This window comes from Gigantopelta aegis, chromosome 3 (genome assembly GCF_016097555.1).
Source record: "Gigantopelta aegis isolate Gae_Host chromosome 3, Gae_host_genome, whole genome shotgun sequence".
NCBI lineage: Eukaryota > Metazoa > Mollusca > Gastropoda > Neomphalida > Peltospiridae > Gigantopelta > Gigantopelta aegis.
Window position 1 is genome coordinate 85,506,957 of NC_054701.1, and position 26,954 is coordinate 85,533,910.

Below are 26,954 nucleotides of genomic sequence, written 5' to 3' on the forward strand. Positions count from 1 at the left end.
ATCAGTCTAAAACATTTGTTAGAATAATACGTCTGCGTTCGTGTGAAATATTGTGCCCTGTAATAGCGACCCGTTTACCTTTTATTCCTACTGGTGGATTAATTAGAAGAATCACCACACAAAAGTGCGAGGCATACCCTTAACAATAAGGTGTAGTTATACTAATTATACTACTTTAAGTAATTAGGGCTTCCTGGTCGACCCACCATGCGATTAGCTTCAGATTATATAGTAGCTGTGAAAACAACTACTGACTTCTTTTAACATGAAAGATGAAGCAAGCCCAAACAATATAATAACAACACAACTGTTTTTTTTACGTGATGTGGACTTTTACCCGACGCATTAATAAAAATACGCATTTTTGTTCACTCATGTACGGACGCAATAATATCATGACGTATTAATTACATGATTTACAGTATATAATTATATATATTTGGGGCAGTGTTTTTCTCCCCGTCTCCACAGTACACTGTGGAAGTTTGGTCATTATGGTTATTTCTCTCTTACACAACACACCTTGAGGGTTCTGGTGGAGCTCATCAACGGAGGTCTTTCCCCATGGTAAGTTGATGTAGAAGTGCCGTGGACTCATAATGGTACAGATGTCCACAGCTACGATGCTGCCCTCTTCAGGCAGGATCTCGGACTGGTCCTCATCCAGGGCATACACCGGTACCCGGTCCAGAGTGACACCTGCAAAAATAAACCATTACATCTCTATATGATGTACTTCAATGCATGATAAATGACACATGTAAGCGTGGCAAAGCCACATATGCTTATGGGCTCCCATTTGTGTACAAGGGCAGGCTGGTTTTTGCCCAAATTAAACAAAATTGTCCGAATCTGGATAACAAAATTTGTTCATATTAGCATTACTGCCAAACAGCTATATAGGGTTGCAAACATATCACTGTTAATTTTGCCGGTAGAATGATGGAAATACATGGTAAACAGGTCTCAGGTTTGCACATTTGGCCTGATTATCTTATCATTTTTGCCCAAATTAGAGAATTTGCTTCAGCACTAGGGGGGGGGAGTTGCCACCCCTGCCCCTGTCTCATATGCTTATGTAAAGTCATGATGGCCTGCAAGTCATACATGTATGTTGAATAGAGAAAACATAAATTAATGTATGTAAGTGCTAGATATGTTTGTAAAAAGTAGGTAGTCCAACAGTAGATTCCTTTAACATTTTGTAATAGATTCCATAACATAACATTAACATTTACAAAATGGCACTTTTAAAAGTAAATTAACACAATATTTCAACCAATCATTTACATGTAGTTATCAGGGCTTTAGATCTTTTATATGCACCATGCCCCACAGGATAGCACATACCATGACCTTTGATATACCAGTCGTGATTCTCTTGCAGGAACGAGAAATTGCTCAATGGGCCCACTGATGGAAATTGATCCTAGACCAACTGTACATCAGGCGAGCGCTCTACCACTGGGCTATATCCCGCCCTATCACAGGGCGTGGTCAGGCTGGACAAAGTGAAGTTTTTCATCACTTCACCTGTTAATGTTAGGTCTGCTTAACCTCCCACACATTAAAGTGCTGTGCCAGACCATACACTAAAATTTCAAATTCCACAATTAAATGCTTTCTTAATTCATTGCAATAATATTTTACACCGATATGTAAATCAATAATTACGAAAATGCCCCATAAAAGTATTAAAACATCACTCCCGTAGAACACTGCCGGAAACGACCGAGTAAAATTCTCAGTAAAAACATTTGCCTGTAAATAGCCGTGACGTCACGAAGGGAACGCGCTTCACAGAAACCTACCACGAGATGACTTCCAGCGCAACCGAAAGTGGGACCGACAGCTGCGACTGCCAAGCTCATTGATCATGCGATTCTTCTTTCGATGATGAATAGTGTAGTAATGACGACTGGACTAATATTTGTGCAACACAACAAATAATGCCTTATCAGTTTGAACCTGGAACATCTTCCGACGAACCACCGGCCTGACAGATGACGATGAAAATGATCGTGGAGACAGCTTACCACTAATTTACTTTTATTCTTGTTTTGTTCTTTAGCTTTTCATGCGAATTATTTTGCTACACTGTATGTTCTAATACTTGTGATGTAGTAGAAAAGACGATAAATAACTCTTAAATTCTACGAGTCAAGTGGACCCGATATCGGTAATTTTACGAAATAAACAAAAACGACTTTTAGTCCGTCCCATCCCTCTATGAAGATGTTTTTTTGTGTGAATAATTTCAGTTTAGTTTGACGTAAAAAAAAAGAAGTAAAAGTGTTTTGGAAATAACAAAACAATACTATTTTTTGTATGCAGTTGTGAAAACAGTCTGCTCAGAAATAAATAACTTATTTTAATTTTAAAAAATAAACAAAAACGGGCTTTTAGCCCATCCCATCTATCTATGAAGATGTTTTTTTGTGTGAATAATTTCAGTTTAGTTTGACGTAAAAAAAAGTAAAAGTGTTTTGGAAATAACAAAACAATACTATTGTTTTTGTGTGCAGTTGTGAAAACAGTCTGATCAGAAATAAATAACTTATAGGCTAGCACATTCCATAGTATGAAAAATGGTTTTCTGTGGGAAGGTATAGTAAAATTAATTTAATGTATTTATAGTCTGTTTTACAGAGAACGCCTGTTTTCATACTATGGAATTTACAAGTCATTTATTTCTGAGCCGATTGTTTTCTAATATGCATACAAAATTAGCTCTTTTTTTTCTTTTTTACAAAAAAACCCTACATTTTTGTAGGATGGGACGGACTAGGCTATAGATACTTACTTGTCTGTACTTTATTGTTTTAATGTTCTCGAACTGTAAAGAAAAATCTCACAAATTAACGAGATGCAAACGACAACAAATCGGATCTCGATGTCTGCACGAACCGTGCATGAGAAAACAAATTGACCGGAGTTGAAAGCAAAACGTAATTTGGGACATTGACGATACGCACCCCAAGGTCGTTTCGGTGTGGATGGCGTCGGCTTGTTGTCATTTGTTTTGTGTCGCAGAAAAATTGTTGGTACGGCATCTTTTTTTAAAAGCCATAACACATGGTATTCCCATATCTCGCTTAAGCCGACAAGCCAGTTCGCAACGGTCTCCGGCATTTTCTTCCTGTCTAGTATTTCCACATTGTTTTAATCAAATTCACACACAGCTTTCTCACAGCAACATTACTAGGAAATACGTGAAGACTAAATTTATCGGCTTTTGTATTGCTACAGCCGCCAACAACACGCCGTTTAACCATAATAAACACAAAAGAAGCAATGAACAATGGCGCTGACTATCGAAAGGAGTTCCCTTCATGACGTCAAGGATCAAATCTTACGGAAAGTCCCGAAACGAATTCAGCTGGTTCTGTTTTTCAGGGGAATATTTTTAAATGGAAAATATACCGGTATATAATTTTTTTCCTTTTTTTTTTAAAATTTTCTAATCATATTAAATAATATCTTGATTGATATAGCTCAATATATCATAATCTGGAACAGCACTTTAAGATACAGCTTACCTAAAACTAATCTGACAGTCATCACTAAACACATACCTGTTGTATTGGTAATATGTCTGTATATAGACTGACATCAGTGAAAACATACCTGTTGTATTGGAAATGTGTCTGTATATATAGGCTGTCATCAGTGAAAACATACCTGTTGTATTGGTAATATGTCTGTATATAGGCTGTCATCAGTGAAAACATACCTGTTGTATTGGTAATGTGTCTGTATATAGGCTGGCATCAGTGAAAAAATACCTGTTGTATTGGTAATGTGTCTGTATATAGGCTGACATCAGTGAAAAAATACCTGTTGTATTGGTAATATGTCTGTATATAGACAGACATCAGTAAAAACATACCTGTTGTATTGGTAATATGTTTGTATATAGGCTGTCATCAGTGAAAACATACCTGTTGTATTGGTAATATGTCTATATATATAGGCTGTCATCAGTAAAAACATACCTGTTGTATTGGTAATATGTCTATATACATGTATATATAGGCAAACATCACTAAACACATACCTGTTGTATTGGTAATATGTCTGTATATAGGCTGTCATCAGTGAAAACATACATGTACCTGTTGTATTGGTAATATGTGTATATATATATATATATATATATATATATATATATATATATATAGGCAGACATCACTAAACACATACCTGTTGTATTGGTAATATGTATATATATATATATATATATATATATATATATATATAGGCAGACATCACTAAACACATACCTGTTGTATTAGTAATATGTCTGTATATAGGCTGTCATCAGTGAAAACATACATGTTGTATTTGTAATATGTCTCTATATAGGCTGTCATCAGTGAAAACATACCTGTTGTATTGGTAATATGTCTATATATAGGCAGACATCACTAAACACATACCTGTTGTATTGGTAATATGTCTGTATATAGGCTGTCATCACTAAACACATACCTGTTGTATTGGTAATATGTCTGTATATAGGCAGTCATCACTAAAAACATACCTGTTGTATTGGTAATATGTCTGTATATAGGCAGTCATCACTAAACATATACCTGTTGTATTGGTAATATGTCTATATATAGACAGACATCGGTAAAAACATACCTGTTGTATTCGTAATATGTCTATATATAGGCAGACATCGGTAAAAACATACCTGTTGTATTGGTAATATGTCTGTATATAGACAGACATCAGTAAAAACATACCTGTTGTATTGGTAATATGTCTGTATATAGACAGACATCAGTGAAAACATACCTGTTGTATTGGTAATATGTCTATATATGCAGCGATCACCCTGCCAGCATTTTCCTGGAGTGTTGAAAAATTTACAGATTCTTTGTTCATCTTTTGCTTCTGAAAGGAGAAAAAAAGATACTTTTAAAAATACGATCACACCCACTAGGCTGGCCACTAAACAAGGTAAAGGTAACAATATTTAATGACACCACATAAGCACCTTGATTAATCAATCATTGCAAGGTAAAGGTAACAATATTTAATGACACCACATAAGCACCTTGATTAATCAATCATTGCCTATCGACGTCAAGCATTTGGTAATTCTGACATGCAGTTTTCAGAGGAAACTTTTTATATTAGCTGCAAAGGATCTATTATATATACTCTTCAAAAACATGTAGGGGAACCTGAAATATTAATGTTAATATCAACGATTAGACTGAACATACGCTTTGACCACAGACATCCTAGTAAAGAACATTCAGGTCTGTTTATCAACACACAGAAACACATTCCATAGTTTGCACGTGCATCATGCAGTTGCCCCGTACACGTGTGTGGGGTGTCATTCTCGATTTTGACAATTTCCAGGAAGGTTGATTAATAACTGTGAAACATTATTTCTGTCAATCTTTTTCATTCTGTTGATCATACAGTTGTTATTGTTTTAATTTAAGTCATTTTTATTGTTTTAATTTGTGATGTGGCGTATGCAACGCAATTAGCGTCTACGGGCTATTGGCATACTGCAAACAGGCAAAGTCAATGTGAAGTGGCCAACACCTTCAATGTTTCAAAGTCAGTGATTAGCAGACTATGGAACAACAAACCCAAAATGTTGACGATCGACTCCGTTCCAGTCGTCCCAGGGCAACGACAGGAGTGCAGGATCGATTCATCTGGAACCAGGCTCTAAGAAATCAATCGCAAAGGGCAAATCAAATTGTTGCAAACCTTCATCTGGCTGCTGGTATCAGAGTTACAGGTTAGATGATTAGAAATCTCTTCATGCAGCCCATCTTCATGCTCGACAGCCCTGGGTTGTACCTACTTTGACAAATCATGAATGGGAGAAGTGAGAGAAGTGTTTTATTTAACGACGCACTCAACACATTTTTATTTACGGTTATATGGCGTCAGACATATGGTTCAGGACCACACATATTTTGAGAGGAAACCCGCTGTCGCCACTACATGGGCTACTCTTCCGATTGGCAGCAAGGGATCTTTTATTTGCGCTTCCCACAGGCAGGATAGCACAAACCATGGCCTTTGTTGAACCAGTTATGGATCACTGGTCGGTGCAAGTGGTTTACACCTACCCATTGAGCCTTGCGGAGCACTCACTCAGGGTTTGGAGTCGGTATCTGGATTAAAAATCCCATGCCTCGACTGGGATCCCAGTACCTACCAGCCTGTAGACCGATGACCTGCCACGACGCCACCGAGGCCGGTAATCATGAATGGTGTAGGAAGCGTCAGAACTGGGGTATTCTGAACCACCGGTTGTAATGTTTGCCCAATTAATTCACTATTATCATATAACCATTCCCCACAGCTAATATACCTTACAATTTTGGCAATTGTAAATTCTTATTAGAGTGCCCCTACTTTTTTTTGAAGAGTATATATATATATACACATACATACATACAGACAGACAGAAAGACAGACATATATGTATATATATATATATATATATACTTTCCCACAAACCTAGGGGACTGATCAGGAGTTTTGAACCTCTGACCCATGCATGTCAGTTGAGAGCTCTACAAGCAAGCTAATCCCCCAACCCTGTTACAATGAGAGGACCTATTACTGTTCTTCAGATCAACTAAACTAACACCACTTTTGCTGTGGTATGTTTGAAATATCTGCTATTAGATGAAACCTGTGCTTAACATGGGCAAGTTTAAATGGGATGTGCAAGAGTGGAGAAAGTACTCGCCAGCTCGCCAAATGTGAGTAAAAATTCTGATGGACGAGTTAAACAATGAAACTACCAGTCTAAGGGGCAATCGTTCTTTTTCTGACTGACTTATCTTTTTTATTTGTTTTTATTTTGCATCGAATATGCGACTCTGCATCAGCCATGCCAAAATTCCAAACCATTCAATTAATGGTTGAGAATGATGAAATACACAACATGTGTACCACATTGGCAACAGACGATGAAACGGTCAATACTTCCGATGGCTTGTTTACATTGAAAGTATGTTGCCAGTCTGTTAAATACTTGCGAGATATCACTTGAATTTTGAAGATCTATATGAAAGAAATGTGAAAAAAATTATATCGGAATATTAAATGTTTTAAATAGATTTTTCTAGGTGTGATGTTGATTACTTATGAAGGGCCGTTAATACTGTATTATTTGAAGTGGAGACAGTGTTTATTATAATATTGTTGAACAGTAATATATTGTTCTATAGACTGGCAGACTAGTAAAAATTCTGGTGGAGTAGTAAATTTTAGATGGTTCTGGTCCAATGGGGCTAGTAAAATATTTTCCATTTCTTCACCCCTGGATGTGGTAGCCTTACACAGGACTTTCATCTAACATATGACTACCATGTAGATATAGGCAGCCCTCATTAGCCGAGGCTATATACACAGCTGATGAGTTTATAGCCACTTCTACATGTATACAGATGGTGGGTTTCACTACCATTGTATTTACGCAATACTTAGCATGATGTGTATACAGTGGTCGACTGGACCTGAATGCATAAATATCCTTGTGAAGTGTGACATCAGTTAACCTTTGTGCGTCGTTAAATAAAACATTTCCTTCCTTCCTTCAGTTAACCTTTAGACTACTGGATTAATTTTTGACAAAAAACCACATTTAGTGGATACAAGTTTATAATATTTACTCACATATATTCACTTAAATGTTTTATAAATACATAAAATAAAGTTCATATTTGAATCAGTAAGTATTATTTTTGTGGTTTTTTATAATTTTTATGATATTTTAGATTGGTGATATTTAGGTTGATGTTGATTAAAATGCACTGTATACAGTGTACAATATATCGACTGGCGTGACATCTCGCCTGCAGTAATCAGAAGGTTAAGTACAAAGAAAGCTGTCGGCAGTACAAACAAGCATTCTGAGAGTACTGTTAAAGCAGTACATGTCACCTACTGGGCCCATGAAATTTTCATATCTCCTAAGTTCAAGGGGCATAACTCAAAAATGAGTAAATAGGCACAAAGTCAAGATTGATCTATAGCAGTACATGATAAAGCTATGTCCAAACTTTTAGCTCAATATCTCGAGGGATTGAGATTTTTCATAAAACTATATACATGTATAGGACAGACAGATGGACAGACAGACAGACAGACAGACAGAAGGATGGAGACAAACCTATAGCTCATCCGTTGGACTGTTAGGGGACTAATTAAGAGGAGAAAGAGTCCGAATGATCTGAAACTGTTAAAATGGCCTTGCATATTACAATGTATATTATTGATTAACTGAGCAGGTGTTTTGCTTCCTAACGAAAGACAACTTAAATATTGCCTGATCTTTTAACAAAAAAATGTGGGTAAAACAAGTATGTTTCAGACAGGACAAATACAAATTAATAGGCAATTATCGAAAAGGACAAACTGATGTTGAGATCGAGTAACAGTTAATGTAAATTCTTTACATACCAGACATTACCACTGAACATTTAAAAACAAAAAATCTTGATTAGCAATATTTCTAGTCAGATGAAAATAGATTACCAATTACTGTTTAATGTTTTAAAATTGTGTAGCAATATCTGAAATTTGTGTAGTGAATCGCGACACGATACTGAACAAAATGTTCCTGTTATTTATGATATCACACAGCAATAACACACATTTATTGTTTTAAAAGACATATAATTGGCTGTCCTAGGTGATGAGCCAGTCACCACAGCCAATGAAATAAGCACAATTAAACTTGATATCTCTGTGATGTTTAAGTTAACGTGCAGCTGATTGCTCTGCTCTGGGATGCATGTGTTAAGTGTAAAGCAAGTGCAGTAATTAAGAGTTAGATGGAAAAGATGTTTAATTGGTTTTAAACCTGGTTTTTGAGTATATTTAAGAAATAAAATCCTACATGTAAATTCATGTGTGTTAGATACCGTTATCTTAAAGCCATTGCTTAAAAATTTATCATTTTTGCTTCTCAGATACGTTTTGAAATAACTTAGATAAATGGAATCTAACGCCCCCTCGTGTACAGCCCTACTGTGTCTGTAAATCCTAAACAAGAAATTTTAAGTAATATCATATTTCCAGTATGCCCGAAATTAAAAATATTATATACTTTACAACAATTTACAAGTCCTAGTAAACATTAAAGCAAGAATATTGAGAAAAAAACAACCACCCCAGAATATGCTGTATACATGTATATCATGCTGGCAGTTGTTTTATTTTTGAACATAAAATACCATTATGATATTCATTCTTCAAGGACATGAAGATGCCCCCCCCAAGTTGCCTTGACCAGCATATTACTGAAGATGCAGCTATAAAGATATTAATAACCACTGGAGCCATAAAACTAGCCATGCACTTTGAAGTACAAAGTATATGAAGTGCTAACTAGCAGGTGTAATCAAGGGACATTTTCCAAACAATAAGAATAACCTGCAAAATCTATAGGCCGACATATTTCATGATATTTCCATGGAAACTCGAAATATCATTACTGATAAGCAGACAATTATTGATAAATAAGACAGTTATCCCACGATTGATATCATATTTAACATTTCTACAAATCAAGTTAATTTTGTAGAAATAGAACGGAACACGTGGGCACTGGGATTGTGGTATATGGGGTGGAATTGAGAATGGAAAATTTAGGGAGTGGACAGGTGATTGGGGAGGGGGTTATATATATATATATATATATATATATATATATATATATATATGGTGGAATCAAAAATGAAAGATTTAGGGAGTGGGCAGGTGACTGGGGAGGGGGTTGTATATATGGGGTGGAGTTGGTGTAAAATGGAAGATTTAGGGAGTGGGCAGGTGACTGAGGAGGTGGTTGTATATATGAGATGGAGTTGGTGTAAAAATGGAGGATTTAGGGCTTGGAAAAGTGGATAGTGAGGGTGTTATATGCATGTATATGGGGTAGACTGTGTAAAAATGGACATGACTGGGCAGGGTGTTGTACATATGACGTGGAATGGGTGTGAAAATGGAAGATTTAGGAAATGGACAGGATGTGACTGGGGGAGTTTTGTATATACAGGGTGGAGTTGTTGTGACAATGAAAGATTTAGGGAGTGAGAAGAAGGTAACAGGGGAAGAAGGTGTTGTATATGGAATGGAGGTGGTGTGAAAATGAAAGATTTAGGGAGTGGGAAGAAGGTAACAGGGGAAGAAGGTGTTGTATATGGAATGGAGGTGATGTGAAAATGAAAGATTTAGGGAGTGGGAAGAAGGTAACAGGGGAAGAAGGTGTTGTATATGGAATGGAGGTGGTGTGAAAATGAAAGATTTAGGGAGTGGGAAGAATGTAACAGGGGAAGAAGGTGTTGTATATGGAATGGAGGTGGTGTGACAATGAAAGATTTAGGGAGTGGGAAGAAGGTAACAGGGGAAGAAGGTGTTGTATATGGAATGGAGGTGGTGTGACAATGAAAGATTTAGGGAGTGGGAAGAAGGTAACAGGGGAAGAAGGTGTTGTATATGGAATGGAGGTGGTGTGAAAATGAAAGATTTAGGGAGTGGGAAGAATGTAACAGGGGAAGAAGGTGTTGTATATGGAATGGAGGTGGTGTGACAATGAAAGATTTAGGGAGTGGGAAGAATGTAACAGGGGAAGAAGGTGTTGTATATGGAATGGAGGTGGTGTGACAATGAAAGATTTAGGGAGTGGGAAGAATGTAACAGGGGAAGAAGGGTGTATATGGTAGGTGGTGTGAACATTTAGGGAGGTGGTGTGAAAATGAAAGATTTAGGGAGTGGGAAGAATGTAACAGGGGAAGAAGGTGTTGTATATGAAATGGAGGTGGTGTGACAATGAAAGATTTAGGGAGTGGGAAGAATGTAACAGGGGAAGAAGGTGTTGTATATGGAATGGAGGTGGTGTGACAATGAAAGATTTAGGGAGTGGGAAGAAGGTAACAGGGGAAGAAGGTGTTGTATATGGAATGGAGGTGGTGTGACAATGAAAGATTTAGGGAGTGGGAAGAAGGTAACAGGGGAAGAAGGTGTTGTATATGGAATGGAGGTGGTGTGACAATGAAAGATTTAGGGAGTGGGAAGAAGGTAACAGGGGAAGAAGGTGTTGTATATGGAATGGAGGTGGTGTGAAAACGAAAGATTTAGGGAGTGGGAAGAAGGTAACAGGGGAAGAAGGTGTTGTATATGGAATGGAGGTGGTGTGAAAACGAAAGATTTAGGGAGTGGGAAGAAGGTAACAGGGGAAGAAGGTGTTGTATATGGAATGGAGGTGGTGTGAAAACGAAAGATTTAGGGAGTGGGAAGAAGGTAACAGGGGAAGAAGGTGTTGTATATGGAATGGAGGTGGTGTGAAAACGAAAGATTTAGGGAGTGGGAAGAAGGTAACAGGGGAAGAAGGTGTTGTATATGGAATGGAGGTGGTGTGACAACGAAAGATTTAGGGAGTGGGAAGAAGGTAACAGGGGAAGAAGGTGTTGTATATGGAATGGAGGTGGTGTGAAAACGAAAGATTTAGGGAGTGGGAAGAAGGTAACAGGGGAAGGAGGTGTTGTATATGGAATGGAGGTGGTGTGAAAATGAAAGATTTAGGGAGTGGGAAGAAGGTAACAGGGGAAGGTGTTGTATATGGAATGGAGGTGATGTGAAAATGAAAGATTTAGGGAGTGGGAAGAAGGTAACAGGGGAAGAAGGTGTTGTATATGGAATGGAGGTGGTGTGACAATGAAAGATTTAGGGAGTGGACAGGAGGTGACTGGAGAGGGTTTGCATATATGGGGTGGAGTTGTGAGAATGGAAGCTTTAGGGTGTGGACAGGAGGTGACTGGAGAGGGTTTGCATATATGGGGTGGAGTTGTGAGAATGGAAGATTTAGGGTGTGGACAGGAGGTGACTGGAGAGGGTTTGCATATATGGGGTGGAGTTGTGAGAATGGAAGCTTTAGGGTGTGGACAGCAGGTGACTGGAGAGGGTTTGCATATATGGGGTGGAGTTGTGAGAATGGAAGCTTTAGGGTGTGGACAGGAGGTGACTGGAGAGGGTTTGCATATATGGGGTGGAGTTGTGAGAATGGAAGCTTTAGGGTGTGGACAGGAGGTGACTGGAGAGGGTTTGCATATATGGGGTGGAGTTGTGAGAATGGAAGATTTAGGGTGTGGACAGGAGGTGACTGGAGAGGGTTTGCATATATGGGGTGGAGTTGTGAGAATGGAAAATTTAGGGAGTTGGCAGGTGCCGGGGAGGGTGTGATATATATGGTTGCAGGGCTCGAACTTAAGAATTTATCGCCCATGGCAATTGAAAAAACAAATTGCCGTCGGTGAAAACACACACCGGCAGCAATTTTGAGTATGCCGACGGCAATTGTTTTTTAACTGAATTTTGCAGCAAATAAACCTCACTGAAAGGTGATGTTTCTGTACATACATGTAGTCAAATTTCTTCAATGTATGTCAATAAACTTCAATAAACAAGAATGTATTATAAATGGAATCATGGACTACTAGCATAAGCTAACATATAACGGAACCTGGTGTTTCTGAGACGAGGGTGCTAAAGTTTTCGGTGAATATAACATGAAAATTGTTCTATGGATTACATTAAATTGTATACAGTGTTCTCGCTGGGTGAAAATTAAAGGAGGATGGTTGCCACCATTTCAAAAAAAACAAAAAACAAAAAAACAAAAGAGGAACGTTTCGTTACTGTATATTGTTGTGTTTTGGTTGACTTTGAGGAAATACCTATCCCTTATTTTGCCCCTCAGTATCTGATACTGAAAAGTTGGTACGATGTACAAGCTGCCTTATCTTTTGTGCACTGTTAGTTAAAACGTAGGTCAGTTAAAACGAGTGTTGGTCTGACATTCACGGGTATTCATTTTGCTAAACCGATCAAACTTTTAATATTATTATTTTAATAAAGATTTTAAGATATCTGAAAAATAATAATAATAAAAAAATTTAAAGCGATATCCTACCTTGGGATAATATTTTTCTGTTCTTTTTATTTCCATCTTCATCGAGTGAATCGATCGCATTGATATTGCCAGCTGATAAAAAGTAGTTACGTTTTTGTAAAAGCAGTGTATATACAGGCCTATTATTTGGCACCCAAGATAAATGATTTTAATAATGAACACTACCACTTCCGTTTTTATAAGCAGTGATCACCCCCCCCCCCCCAACAAAATTAAATGTTTCTAATATTTTTTATAAGGAACTGCTGAATAAACAAATAACAGTAAGTAAAAATCATCAGTTATACGACCAATTAAATCTGCAACTGAGGTTAAAATATCAGACACGAGTTGGTGAACACAATAGACAGAATGACCATTCTGATCATGTGACAAATTTGGTGCCAAATAAGTGGGTTTTTTAGTTGGAGATTTTTTCATTGCTAAAATAAAATAAAACTGTTATTGTGTGTATCAAACATAAAAATGGATACTGGTATGGGACACAATAGAGGCTGTCAACAATAGTGTTAATTATGTTACGGTAACTGTCGTAAGCTACTGAAAAACAGCTACTGAAGTTTTTCGTCAGTTGCGCTTTCGTACACAACGCGGCTTGTTTCCTTTGACGTCCAGCATGCAGACTGATCGATGTTTTTCAGTGTGAAACCTGTGGTTGATATATAATTATCGAACACGTATAGATACCTTTATCCTATAATTTATCCATATAATATTCATATCATAAACCCATGTGACATTTATCATTATTAACTGCATGTTAATGTTTTTCTGTCAATGGGTCTTTGTTTACAGCCAACAATACCTGAGCATAACATTTTGATGAGATTTAGTTCAGTGTGTGACGTCATATTACTGGTGGTGACGTTCGCTTGATGTGCGGTCCGTCTCGAATCAATCCCTGTCGGTGGGCCCATTGGGCTATTTCTCACTCCAGCCAGTGCACCATGACTGATATATCAAAAGCTGTGGTATGTGTTATCCTGTCTGTGGGATGGTGCATATAAAAGATTGTTAATTGAAAAGAGTAGCCCATGAAGTGGTGACAGTGGGTTTCCACTCTCAACCTGTGTGGTCCTTAACCATATGTCTGATGCTATATAACTGTAAATAAAATGTGTTGAATGCATCGTTAAATAAAACATTTCCTTTCTTCCTTCATATTACTGGTGAGGCGACTTCAAAACTTTGATTTACTAAATATTGAACTAAAAGGTTATTTTAAAAATGTTATAGGATAAATAGAATTCGCTACTCATGTCTAGTTAATTGGTATTTGTCTTAGCAGAGCCTCAACAAATACTGATTAACATAGACTCGGTTGATATTTTACTTATTAAAAAAGACGAGTTATGAATCCTCAATTTATAGCGTCTTTTCTCCTTTTCCTTCATTCTTTCTATTTTTAATTAATATTTATTTAAATTGCATAAATATATTACTGATGTGAAATGTATGTATTATGGAGAAGGCATATAGTAACTTGTGCATAATCAATTTATTCTTTTTAGAAAGCAATAACACATATTTCAATCAACCGAACAGTTAGTGACAGAGCACTTGACTCTGTTGGTCTCGGTCTTGTCTGTGTCTGTCTCTTTCTGTCTCTCTCCGTCTCTATCTCTCTCTGTTGAAATCAATATTGAACTGTAAACTAAGCTATAAACCTGACAGTTCAACAACACATTACAAGCACTAGCTACCGTATATCATTGCATCTGGTAGACAAAGTTATAAACATTTTTTTATAAACATTTTATACATCACATTTTCAATATAGCAGATTACACGTCAATGTCACTGAAAAGAGCGGGCCATTTACATGTATATTAACATTTAACAAAAGCAATGAGTTTATCTGCCCTGGTTACATACATACATACACACACACACACACACAGAACACGTAGTAGAGAATGAAAAAAAAGAAAAAAAAACCCCTGCTTTTTTTCATAGCTTGCAAAATGTAAATCCATTTTATACTGTATTTTTCAGTTACTACATAAATACAATTTTCAGATGTAAAATTTTGTTATTTAATATGACTAACTTTGATGAATGAAAGTTTGAGCTAAATGTATTTTTAATAGATACTGTTGCATTAAAAATACCCATAATCCAGCCTTTGTCAAGTAAAAGTGAAATATACATAATTGTCTAGTAAAAGAAAACAAAGAAATGTTTTATTTAACGACGCACTCAACACATTTTATTTACGGTTATATGGCATCAGACATATTGTTAAGGACCACACAGATATTGAGAGAGGAAACCCGCTGTCGCCACTTCATGGGCTACTCTTTTCGATTAGCAGCAAGAGATCTTTTATATGCACCATCCCACAGACAGGGTAGTGCATACCACGGCCTTTGATATACCAGTCGTGAGGCACTGGCCGGAATGAGAAATAGCCCAGTGGGTCCACCGATGGGGATCGATCCCAAACTGACCATGCATCAGGCAGGTGCTTTACCACTGAGGTATGTCCTGCTCCCGTCAAGTAAAAGAAACAAGTATTATATATACATACATGTAGACAGTGAGACCCCTCAAAACCAGACCCTCTGTAAACCGGAATTCCCTTAAAAAAACCCTGGATTTTTATAACAGTCTCCTTTTAAATATTAGTTTCATAACAGAATTTCTTACACACACGTTGGTGAGAACACCATATGCGTTATTTTTGATAACACATGGTTGTTTACACATGTACGTGTGTTAACAATTTCAAAACATACGACTGGCTGGTCCTAGGTAATGACCAGGTCACCACTGCCATACATCCAATGAAACACTACAAGATGAAAATAGATTATATCGTATGTATAGTTAACCTGACAATCATGGGTCTGTGACGTGTAAGTCAGCTACAAGTGCAACAGCTGTAAATAACTTTTAGCCAAAAAGATATTAAAATTTGCTTAAAACCTGGTGTTTGAGGATATGTAAGAAATAGAATAATACATTCGTGTCCGTTAGATACCATTTATCTCACAACTGGTTGTTTAAAAATGTATCAAACTCGTTAGATACATTTTAAAACTTGTGAGATAAATGGTATTATTCTCTATATCTCTAAACTGAATACCCCTCAAAAAGCAGACTTTTTACTTGTCCCGTGGGTGTCCAGTTTAGAGGGGTTTCACATACTGTTACTAATCTGGGCTATGTCCCGTGGGTGTCCAGTTTAGAGGGGTTTCACATATGTGTTACTAATCTGGGCTATGTCCCGTGGGTGTCCAGTTTAGAGGGGTTCCACATACGTGTTACTAATCTGGGCTATGTCCCGTGGGTGTCCAGTTTAGAGGGGTTCCACATACGTGTTACTAATCTGGGCTATGTCCTGTGGGTGTCCAGTTTAGAGGGGTTCCACATACGTGTTACTGATCTGGGCTACGTCCTGTGGGTGTCCAGTTTAGAGGGGTTTCACATACGTGTTACTGATCTGGGCTACGTCCCGTGGGTGTCCAGTTTAGAGGGGTTTCACATACGTGTTACTAATCTGGGCTATGTCCTGCCCTTTAGGAACTGGCTAATTTGGCACTGGGGAATGGGCAGTATTAGCATTATTTCATATAGTACAGTTTAATTAATCAACTCATTTATTGTTTACAACAGAAGGTAGACGTAACCAATATAAGTTTGTGCATTCACTGTACAGTAGAAGAAAAACTACTCATCAATATTCATAGACTGTTAAAAAAACCCACGAGATACAGGTATATTTGATTTCCAGTACTAGATGTTGTTAAATATTTACAAGACTGTCGACCGTGGTTAACTATGTTGGTACAAGGACAAATTCATGATAATGGAGTCGATTATATCACTTTTTGTGTGCACATCCAGCACACATTTCAATTTGTACCTGAACTGGCATAATTCCCACTTATAGACAGTAAAGTTTGTTTTATTTAACGACGCCACTATCATCGGCTATTGGAAGTCAAACATATGGTTATTCTGACACTGTTTTTTTTTAGGAAACCCGCTGTTGCCACATAGGGTACTCTTTTACAACAGGCAGGATAGCACAAACCATGGCCATTGTTGAACCAGTTATGGATCACTGGTTGGTGCAAGTGGTTTACACCTACCCACTGAGCCTTGCGGAGCACTCACTCAGGGTTTGGAGTCGGTATCTGGATTAAAAATCCAATGCCTCGACTGGGATCTGACCCCAGTACCTACCAGCCTGTAGACCGATGGCCTAACCACAACGCCACCAAGGCCGGTCACTTATAGACAGGTGCAAGAAGTATGACCGTGAAATTGTAAACACATATGGCCATGAAGTGTTAAATTTAAAATGTCACAGAAAGCTGCAAGAACATTTACTTAAGGATTGTGTTACTTCGCTGTGGTGCCAAAAAATAAAAAATCATCCGCAAACTGTGTGAATTAGCAAAGCTGTTCACACATAAGTAAGCAGATGATTTTTTTTGTTCATACCCAGTTGAACATAAAAGAAATAGGAGACAATCCTCATAATCAATAATGCTCAATAAGACAAGTAGCACCAATATGAAGTGACATCATCAAATATGACATAACCTGACATTTTTATGATCATCGAGAAATGAACAAACTTGCAATGCTACAGCTCGATCAATGAAACATTATAATATTGTAATGGATGTAACCGAAATTTAATTACATTTGTTTTAATGGAATAAATAATAAACAAATAATGTAATATAATTTCTAATTCACTGTTTTTAACATCTTACTGATTTAATTAGCTTGGTTATAAATTAATAAAATTATCCTACATATTAAATATTTTTGATATAATTAATATCTGGTATTTGACATTTAAATTTAGTAGTAGCTAATTTACCTGCCTTGTTCAAGAAATCACAAATCTTCTATAATTAATTTTATATACTTGTTTTTCCTTCCCCTTTTTTTTCTTTATTAGAAAGATGTATGTAACATCAGTGTTCGAGATAAACGGGATCCCGATATCCCGGGGATACCAGACTTCAATAACCCAGTATCCCATTGGGATACCATATAATGTTGTTGTTTTTTAATCCTGTGTTTTTATTTTTCACTGAAACAGTGAAAGTCGTCATTTACTGGTGAAGTTAAGTAACAATGTCGTCCACATAAATTTTGTTACAATGTTATTTATGAATTTCATTTAAGTGAGATACTAAATTATCAGGTGGGATACCAGGTTTTGAAATGTTAGTATCCAACTGGGATACTGCCCCAAATTTTTAATCTCGACCACTGAACATAAATTACTGTAGAATCACATTTCACAGCAGGCATTTGAAAGTACAATCGATTCATTTGCACGTTACTCATGCAAATCTAATTTTATGTAATCTAATTTTCAGACATTTAAATTTAGGACAGCATTTTCATGGACATAAATTATGATAATGGAATACCTAAGTTGTTTTTGCATAACCGACAAATAGGTTATTCAAATTTTCAATTCTTAGAGTCTTGTACTGAGTAGGTAGTTTCATAACTATTAAAAATGTTGAATATTAATTGCAATGAAAATATTGAATTGTCCTCCCTTTCCCACACATCTTATTCCATTTTGGGACTTTAATAAAATAAATAAAACAATCATATAGCTTTGAATTAATGTTAAACATTAAAAACTATTCTGTAAGTTTCTTGCATGTAAAAAAGGACAAAGAATGTTATGGTAAAACCTCTGTTACATTTTTATGACTTTGCAGAATGGGGACTGTATTTTTTTTTAGATCATTATAAAATGGTTTATGAATCAGTCATGGATGATAGAAGGAAGGAAGGAAATGTTTTATTTAAAGACGCACTCAACACATTTTATTTATGGTTATATGGCATCGGACATATGGTTAAGGACAACACAGATATTGAGGGAGGAAATCCGCTGTTGCCACTTCATGGTCCACTCTTTTCAATTAGCAGCATGGTATCTTTTATATGCAGCATTCCATAGACAGGATAGCACATACCACGGCCTTTGATGTACCAGTCGTGGTGCACTGGCTGGAGCGAGAAATAGCTCAATGGGCACACTGACAGGAATCGATCCCAAACCGACTGCGCATCAAGCGAGCGCTTTACCACTAGGATACTAGTATATCACTATATGTCTCGTCCCTCGGTCACGGATGAACACAATAAACTAAATAATTGTTTTGCTGTTGTAGTACCGCCATTTATGCTGTTTGACTAAATGAATCTTGAATTTGGCGACAGATTTATTCAGCAAATTTGCCATATAGCTAATATTTTATGGTCTTCAGCCTAAACCCTGATATATGCATTGTGTTCAGTATTGTATTAAATGAGGCAATTTGAGCCCTGCAGAAAATTTATTTCTGTACTGAAAAGATACGGTGACAGACTGTTAATCCCTTACTATTTGTATGTGCCCTTTGTATGTATAACGTCTGTTGCCAACACCGTGTATCAGTTACATGGCCGAGTCTCCTGGGATGAACGGTTCATCAATAAACGGATCCAATATGGAAAAAAAAGCTCTGATTACCTGTACTTTTTTCATGGGATCAGATGGGCTTGTTTTCATATTGTCACATATATATATATATATATATATATATATATATATATATATATATATATAACATTCATTTGAAAGAACACTGGAGAAGATATTTCGAATAATACAAATATTTGTAAACCAAAAATATTTCAGTTTGTAAGAGAACAAAAAACAACAACAAAACCCAAAACCTACCTGTCATGGTTTGTAATTTGTTTGTTGTTGAGTTGTTATGTTTTGGTGGGGTTTATTTTATGGGGGGTGGTGGTTACTGGGGGGGGGGGGGGGAGGTGTTTTGTGGTAAAAACCAACAACATGTTAGTGTTAAATTGTAGTCAGATACACTTTTAGCTGCCATTTATAGGAACATACTCGTACAGCATAAAAAATGTAATGATGAATTTATAAGAAGTGATTCTATTATGGTAAAGTGCTCACTTGATGCGTGATCGGTTTGGGATTGATGCCCGTCGGTGGGCCCACTGAGCTATTTTTTATTCCAGCCAGTGCACCACAACTGGTATATCAAAGGCCGTGATATGTACTACCCTGTCTATGGGATGATGCATATAAAAGATCCCTTGCTGCTAATTGAAAAGAGTAGCCCATGAAGTGGCGACAGCGGGTTTCCTCTCTCATTATCTGTGTGGTCCTTAACCATATGTCTGACGCCATATAACTGTAAATAAAATGTGTCGAGTCCATCATTAAATAAAATATTTCCTTCCTTCCTTCCTTCTTTTGTTTGAGGTACATATACACGTACTATTTTAAAAAGCAGTTTATTATGTTACCAACACGTTATTAATTTAACAATAATAGCAATATCAATATGGCCATCCCCTTGTTTCATACCATAACGACATTTCTCCAAGATAAAAAACTAATTATAGCCAATTTAACTCTATAATCATTATGGTGATGGCACTGGTAAACCGTGTTAATGACTATTGATTCCGTAACACTTCAAAGACTGTAAGCTCACATAAACAGTTCAACAATATATATTCATTTCCTGCAATCAGCCTTGGTGGTGTCATGGTTAGGCCATCGGTCTACAGGCTGGTAGGTACTGGGTTCGGATCCCAGTCAAGGCATGGGATTTTTAATCCAGATACCGACTCCAAACCCTGAGTGAGTGTTCCGCAAGGCTCAGTGGGTAGGTGTAAACCACTTTGGTTCAACAAAGGCCATGGTTTGTGCTATTCTGCCTGTGGGAAGCGCAAATAAAAGATCCCTTGCTGCCTGTCATAAAAGAGTAGCCTATGTGGTCACAGCAGGTTTCCTCTAAAAAACAGTGTCAGAATGACCATATGTTTGACGTCAAATAGCCGATGATAAGATAAAAAATCAATGTGCTCTAGTGGTGTCTTAAATAAAACAAACTTTACTTTCATTTCCTGCATAATTTGATTGTGAAAAACACAACTATACATTTAGTTTTTCACTCTTAAGCTGGCTTTACTTTTGAGTCGAGAAATACATTTTTCCAAAACTGTGTTAGGTAAACACAGTGTTAAAGGTGTGTAATGGGGTGGGGTGGTGTGGGTGTAGGGGTATGTGGGGTGCTAATGAGAGCATTGGGGGGGGGGGGGGGAGGCTAACAAATTAACAGTTTGATTGATTGATTTGTCCAGCAATTATTTAAGACTCAATAAGGGCCATTTTCAATGTTTGTTTGATTTTTTGACACAGTGCTGACATGGTTATAATAAACCACACTACTGATATATATAGTATTTGTGAAAACTTTGGTACTGATAACCAAAGTTTCAATTTGTTTTATGCATTAATTTTTCGAGTTCTGTGCCTGTGGAGAAATACATATATCATTTAAATTACAAACAATCTGCATAATTACAAACAACACAACTTATTTAGTCAAAAATACACATAAAATCAGTTTAAACATCCTTTCCATGACCTGGCCTGACCTGGTGCTTATAAAATTTTTAGAGTCTAGACTCAAGACTAACAGAGTCTGAGACACTACTGTCATGACAACGCCATACAAACTGTATGTGTGTGACGTCATTAAAGATTGAGTCTGGACGTTTATAAGCACGGGCCCTGAGGTTTACTGAAGGATAACATTCAGTTTTTAGCAACGTCATCCAATTAGAATAGTGTAAATGATATACATGTAACAGCAAAAAAAAAAAAAAAAAAAAAAAAAAACCCAGTTAAAAGTTTGTAATTATAATTTGGCAAGCATGGTTGGAACTATTGTTCACGACAGACAGCTGGTAGTCTAGCTGGTCTATACACAGTCATATTAATTATATGTTAATGTCAAATAAACACCATTCTTCTACACATGCATTTACATTAAAAAAGTGGACACCTGTTGCCTCGTAGAGTAGAAAATTAAACAACAACAGCAGGTACAAGTTATCATTATAATCTATACAGGCTCCCGTACAGCACACGTGAAATGACCTGTCGAACATACATATGAGGGACACCAATCTCACTAATTGGAACACCATTGTCAAACATGAAGATCACACATCTCGTCCAATATTGGCGCCAGATGCAACCAGTTCCTCTCATTTCATTCTAATCGTTTTCAGACACATTTTTCCATATACAGTGAAAACAAGGTTTGTTTACATACATCTACATGAGATATGGCCTTTCCCAATCAAAGGAAGGAAATGTTTTATTTAACGACGCACTCAACACATTTTATTTACGGTTATATGGCATCGGACATACAGTTAAGGACCACACAGATATTGAGGGAGGAAACCCGCTGTCACCACTTCAAGTGCTAGTCTTTTCGATTAGCAGCAAGGGATCTTTTATATGTACCATACCATAAACAGGATAGCACATACCACGGCCTTTGATGTACCAGTCATGGTGCACTGGCTGGAACGAGACATTTTCCCAATCACTTCACCAAAACATGTGAATTGTATCAATACAATTGTGTGTGTATTTCTAATATCCTTAAGCTTTCACTACACGTGGTGGAATGAATTAACAACAAATATTTTCTTGTTTCTCCAATGCCCCAGCCTCCTCCCACCAGCCCAGTTTCAAGGAAATACTAGTCAGACAAAATCTCTATACAACTTGACTTTCTTCAAAATTAGTATTATTTTCTTGTTTCTCCAATGCCCCAGCCTCCTCCCCCCACCCCAGTTTCAAGGAAATACTAGTAAGACAAAATCTCTATACAACTTGACTTTCTTCAAAATTAGTATTATTTTCTTGTTTCTCCAATGCCCCAGCCTCCTCCCACCAGCCCAGTTTCAAGGAAATACTAGTAAGACAAAATCTCTATACAACTTGACTTTCTTCAAAATTGGTATTATTTTCTTGTTTCTCCAATGCCCCAGCCTCCTCCCCCCACCCCAGTTTCAAGGAAATACTAGTAAGACAAAATCTCTATACAACTTGACTTTCTTCAAAATTAGTATTATTTTCTTTGTGGGGGCGGGACATAGCCCAGTGGTAAAGCACTCACTTGATGCACGGTCAGTTCAGGATCGATCCCCGTCGGTGGCCCCATTGGGCTATTTCTCGTTCCAGCCAGTGCACCATGACTGGTGTAACAAAGGCTGTGGTATGTACTATCCTGTCTGTGGGATGGTGCATATAAAAGATCCCTTGCTGTTAATCGAAAAGAGTAGCTCATGATAGTGGATTTCCTCTATATATATCTGTGTGGTCCTTAACCACGTCTGACACCATATAACCGTAAATAAAATGTGTTGAGTGCGTTGTTAAATAAAACATTTTCTTCCTTATTTTTTTTGTCTTCTACAGTTTAACCCAGTGCTGGGTGCAAACCGCATTCAGTGAAACCCCTCAAAACCTGTCCCTCTGTAAACAGGAATTGCCTCAAAACCAGACATTTTTTTCTGGCCCCCTTTTAAATATCACTACAGAACAGAACCTCTTTAAACCAGATACCCCTTATAACAAGACATTTTACTCAGTCAGTGGATGTTCAGTTTAGAAGGGTTTCCTAATGTCGCAGTAGCCATGGAATACTGACCAGAATATATTTTTAAAAAAAATGAAAATCCTAAACTGGTCCATCTACCACAATTATAGCTCAGTTGGTAGAGAGTGTTTGTTCTGTTTAATGACACCACTAGAGAACATTTACGGTTATATGGCATCGGAAGGAAGGACTACACAGAATATTTTTATATGGCATCAGACAATGGTTAAGGACTACACACTCGGTTATACATATTTTATTTACGGTTATATGGCATGGCATATGGTTCGGACAGATCATATGGTTTAAGGACTACACAGATCATTTTATTTACGGTATATGGCATATATGGTTAAGGACTACACAGATCATTTTATTTACGGTTATATGGCATCAGACATATGGTTAAGGACTACACAGATCATTTTATTTACGGTTATATGGCATCGGACATATGGTTAAGGACTACACAGATATTGATGGAAGAAACCCGTTGTCGCCACTTCATGGGCTACTCTTTTTGATTAGCAGCAAGGGATCTTTTATATGCACCATCCCATAGAATAGCACATACCATGACCTTTGATGTACCAGTCATGGTGCACTGGCTGGAGCGAGAAATAGCCCAATGAGCCTACCGACGGGGATTGATCCCAAACCGACAGAGAACATGGATTACTTGATCATCAGCTATTGGATGTCAAACATTTGATAATTATGACACGTAGTCATCAGAGGAAATCTGCTATATTTTTTTTAATGCAGCAAAGGATCTTTTATATGCACTTTTCCACAGACAGGAAAGAACACACCACAGCCTTTAACCAGTTGTGGTGCACAAGCTGGAACAAGAAAAAATCCAGTCAGCTGAATAGATCCACTGAGGTGATTCGATCCTGCGACACAAGCACCTAAGTTAGCATTCAACCGACTGAGCTAAATCCTGCCCCCATGCAGAGTGCCTGCATATTATAAGGTGCTTGTGTTGTAGGATTGAACCACAGTTGGTGAAACCATTCTCTGATTATATTTCACCATCAGTGTCCATGACTGGTATATTAAAAGGCTGTGGTATGTGCTGTCATGTCAGTGGGAATAAGCATTTAAAAGATCACTTGCTGCTAACGGGAAAATGACGTAGCAGATTTCTTCTAAATACTGTATTTCAGAATTATCAAACGATTAATTAATCAATGTGCTCTAGTGTTGAGAAACAAAACAAATTCTACTTTAGTCCATCTGACTGCATGAGCCATCTTGGTCCTCAGCCACGTGCTCTACAAATGAGCCAAGTACATGATCCTCCTTGATATAAAAACAACCCACAAGAAAGTTTGTTTTGTTTAGCAGCACCACTAGAGTCCATTGATTAATTAATCATTGGATGTCAAACATTTAATAACTCTGACAGAGTCTTAGAGAGGAAACCTGCTACATTTTTTCAATAGTAGCAAGAGATATATATGCACCATCCCAGAGATAGGAAATCACATACTACAGCCTTTGATATACCAGTTGTGGTGCACTGGTTGGAACAAGAACTAGCCCAGTGGGTCCACTGGTAGGGATCGATCCCAGACAGACTGCACATCAGGCGGGCACTCAACCGACGAGCTAATTCCCCCTACATGTAAGAGTATCAGCAAACAGGAAGCGTTCAATGATACTGGTGACATCTCCTTTATCCGATATTAACACACTGTCATCCTCATCAAATAAACTTACCTAAAAAATCAGGCTAATGATATAAAAACAAATATCATAGCTGCCGTTCAATATGATCAAGTCACGTTGGATTCTTTTTTATGTCTTTCTTGTTTTTTGGGATATTGTATAATATCCAATTAAGATGGAGTCTTACCATTCCAGGAAAATGGTTTATTCATGTTTGATAACTGCATCATGATCAAGTATAAGAAAGACAACTGCTATCAAATAGTGTATTTGTTTAAAGGGACATTCCTGAGTTTGCTGCACTTTTTAAGATGTTATTGACTAACAGAGACTTTTTAATGATTGTAATTACGTATCAAATATATTTTTCTGCATAAAATATTAAGCGTGTTTCTGATCTTTTTAATATTTGTATTTGGTTAACTGATGTTTTATTTCCAAAAATGTAATTTTTTTGTACATACAAAATTATTTGAAGACAAAATCCAGTTTGGGCTTCTTACAAATATTAAGATGACCAGAAACATATTGAATATACAGACACTGATATTCTAAACCAGAAAATATATTTAATATGTAAGTTTAATTGTAGAAATATTTTATTAGTCGGAAACATCTTACACTGCAGCAAACTCAGGAATGTCCCTTTAATTAGCAGAATGATACGGTTCATGTTTGATAACTGCAGCATGGTCTAAGTATAATTAGCAGGGCTCATACTTGTCCATTGTCAAATTTAGCCAGTTGCTAATTTTCATACAAAGTGGCTACAACATGTAGTCTTTGGCTGATAAAAATTTCTTTAAATTAACCACTTTTGAATAATTTTGAAGGATATACGTACTCTACATATCTGAAAATGGACTAAAACAAAATTAGTTCCAGTTTGAGTCGTAAATTAGGAAACATAACTGCTATCATAGAGTGTCTTCTTTTTAATTAGCAGCAAGATATTTTTTAAGTGAAGCATTTTTCTCATGCGGACTGGCCTCGGTGGCGTCGTGGTTAGGCCATCGGTCTACAGGCTGGTAGGTACTGGGTTCAGATCCCAGTCGAGGCATCCAGATACCAACTCCAAACCTTGAGTGAGTGCTCCGCAAGGCTCAATGGGTAAGTGTAAACCACTTGCACTGACCAGTGATCCATAACTGGTTCAACAAAGGCCATGGTTTGTGCTATCCTGCCTGTGGGAAGCGCAAATAAAAGATCCCTTGCTGCTAATCGGAAAGAGTAGCCCATTTAGTGGTGACAGCGGGTTTCCTCTCAAAATCTGTGTGGTCCTTAACCATGTCTGACGCCATATAACCGTAAATAAAATGTGATGAGTGCGTCGTTAAATAAAACATTTCTTTCTTTTTCTCATGCGACTACTTTTATGCAGCTTAATTTCACCCAAGTAATAAACTTTTGTTATTTATCTTCTAACTACCTAAGGGTATGACCAGACACTTGAGGTGCATGCATGGTCAATCATGCATGACTGTGACATAAACTAACAGTATTTTACACAAAGTATACATTTAGTGATATACTATCCTGTTAAGTACAGTGCAAAGGATATTCTTTCCACACTGAACATGCAACATGCTGTTCATAATTCAATTGTCTAGAGTAGTTTTATCAGAATATAAATTGAATGCATTCCTCTGCATGACGAAATAACAAACTCATTCGATGAGAGGTTTTGACTGTACTCCAAGATCTTTGGTATAAATTTCAGTTAAATTCCTGTTAGATCTTGTCACACAATTAAAAGTCTATTCTGGTTTAATCTAATTTATACTATTTTAACTTTGACTGAATATTACCATGTGCTTTGGAACTTAATTAAATTT

General features: G+C 37.0%; 1 protein-coding gene across 1 annotated transcript in view; it reads right to left on the bottom strand.

Moving 5' to 3' along the window:
* LOC121369227 overlaps positions 1 to 26,954 on the bottom strand; it is an 85,377-nt gene that overhangs the window by 15,548 nt on the left and 42,875 nt on the right. Inside the window, exons 11-12 of the mRNA XM_041494174.1 lie at positions 4,804 to 4,902; positions 523 to 699 (exon numbers count right to left, since the gene is read on the bottom strand). Of these exons, the coding sequence (XP_041350108.1) occupies positions 523 to 699; positions 4,804 to 4,902 (276 nt within the window). The remainder of the gene's footprint in view (positions 1 to 522; positions 700 to 4,803; positions 4,903 to 26,954) is intronic.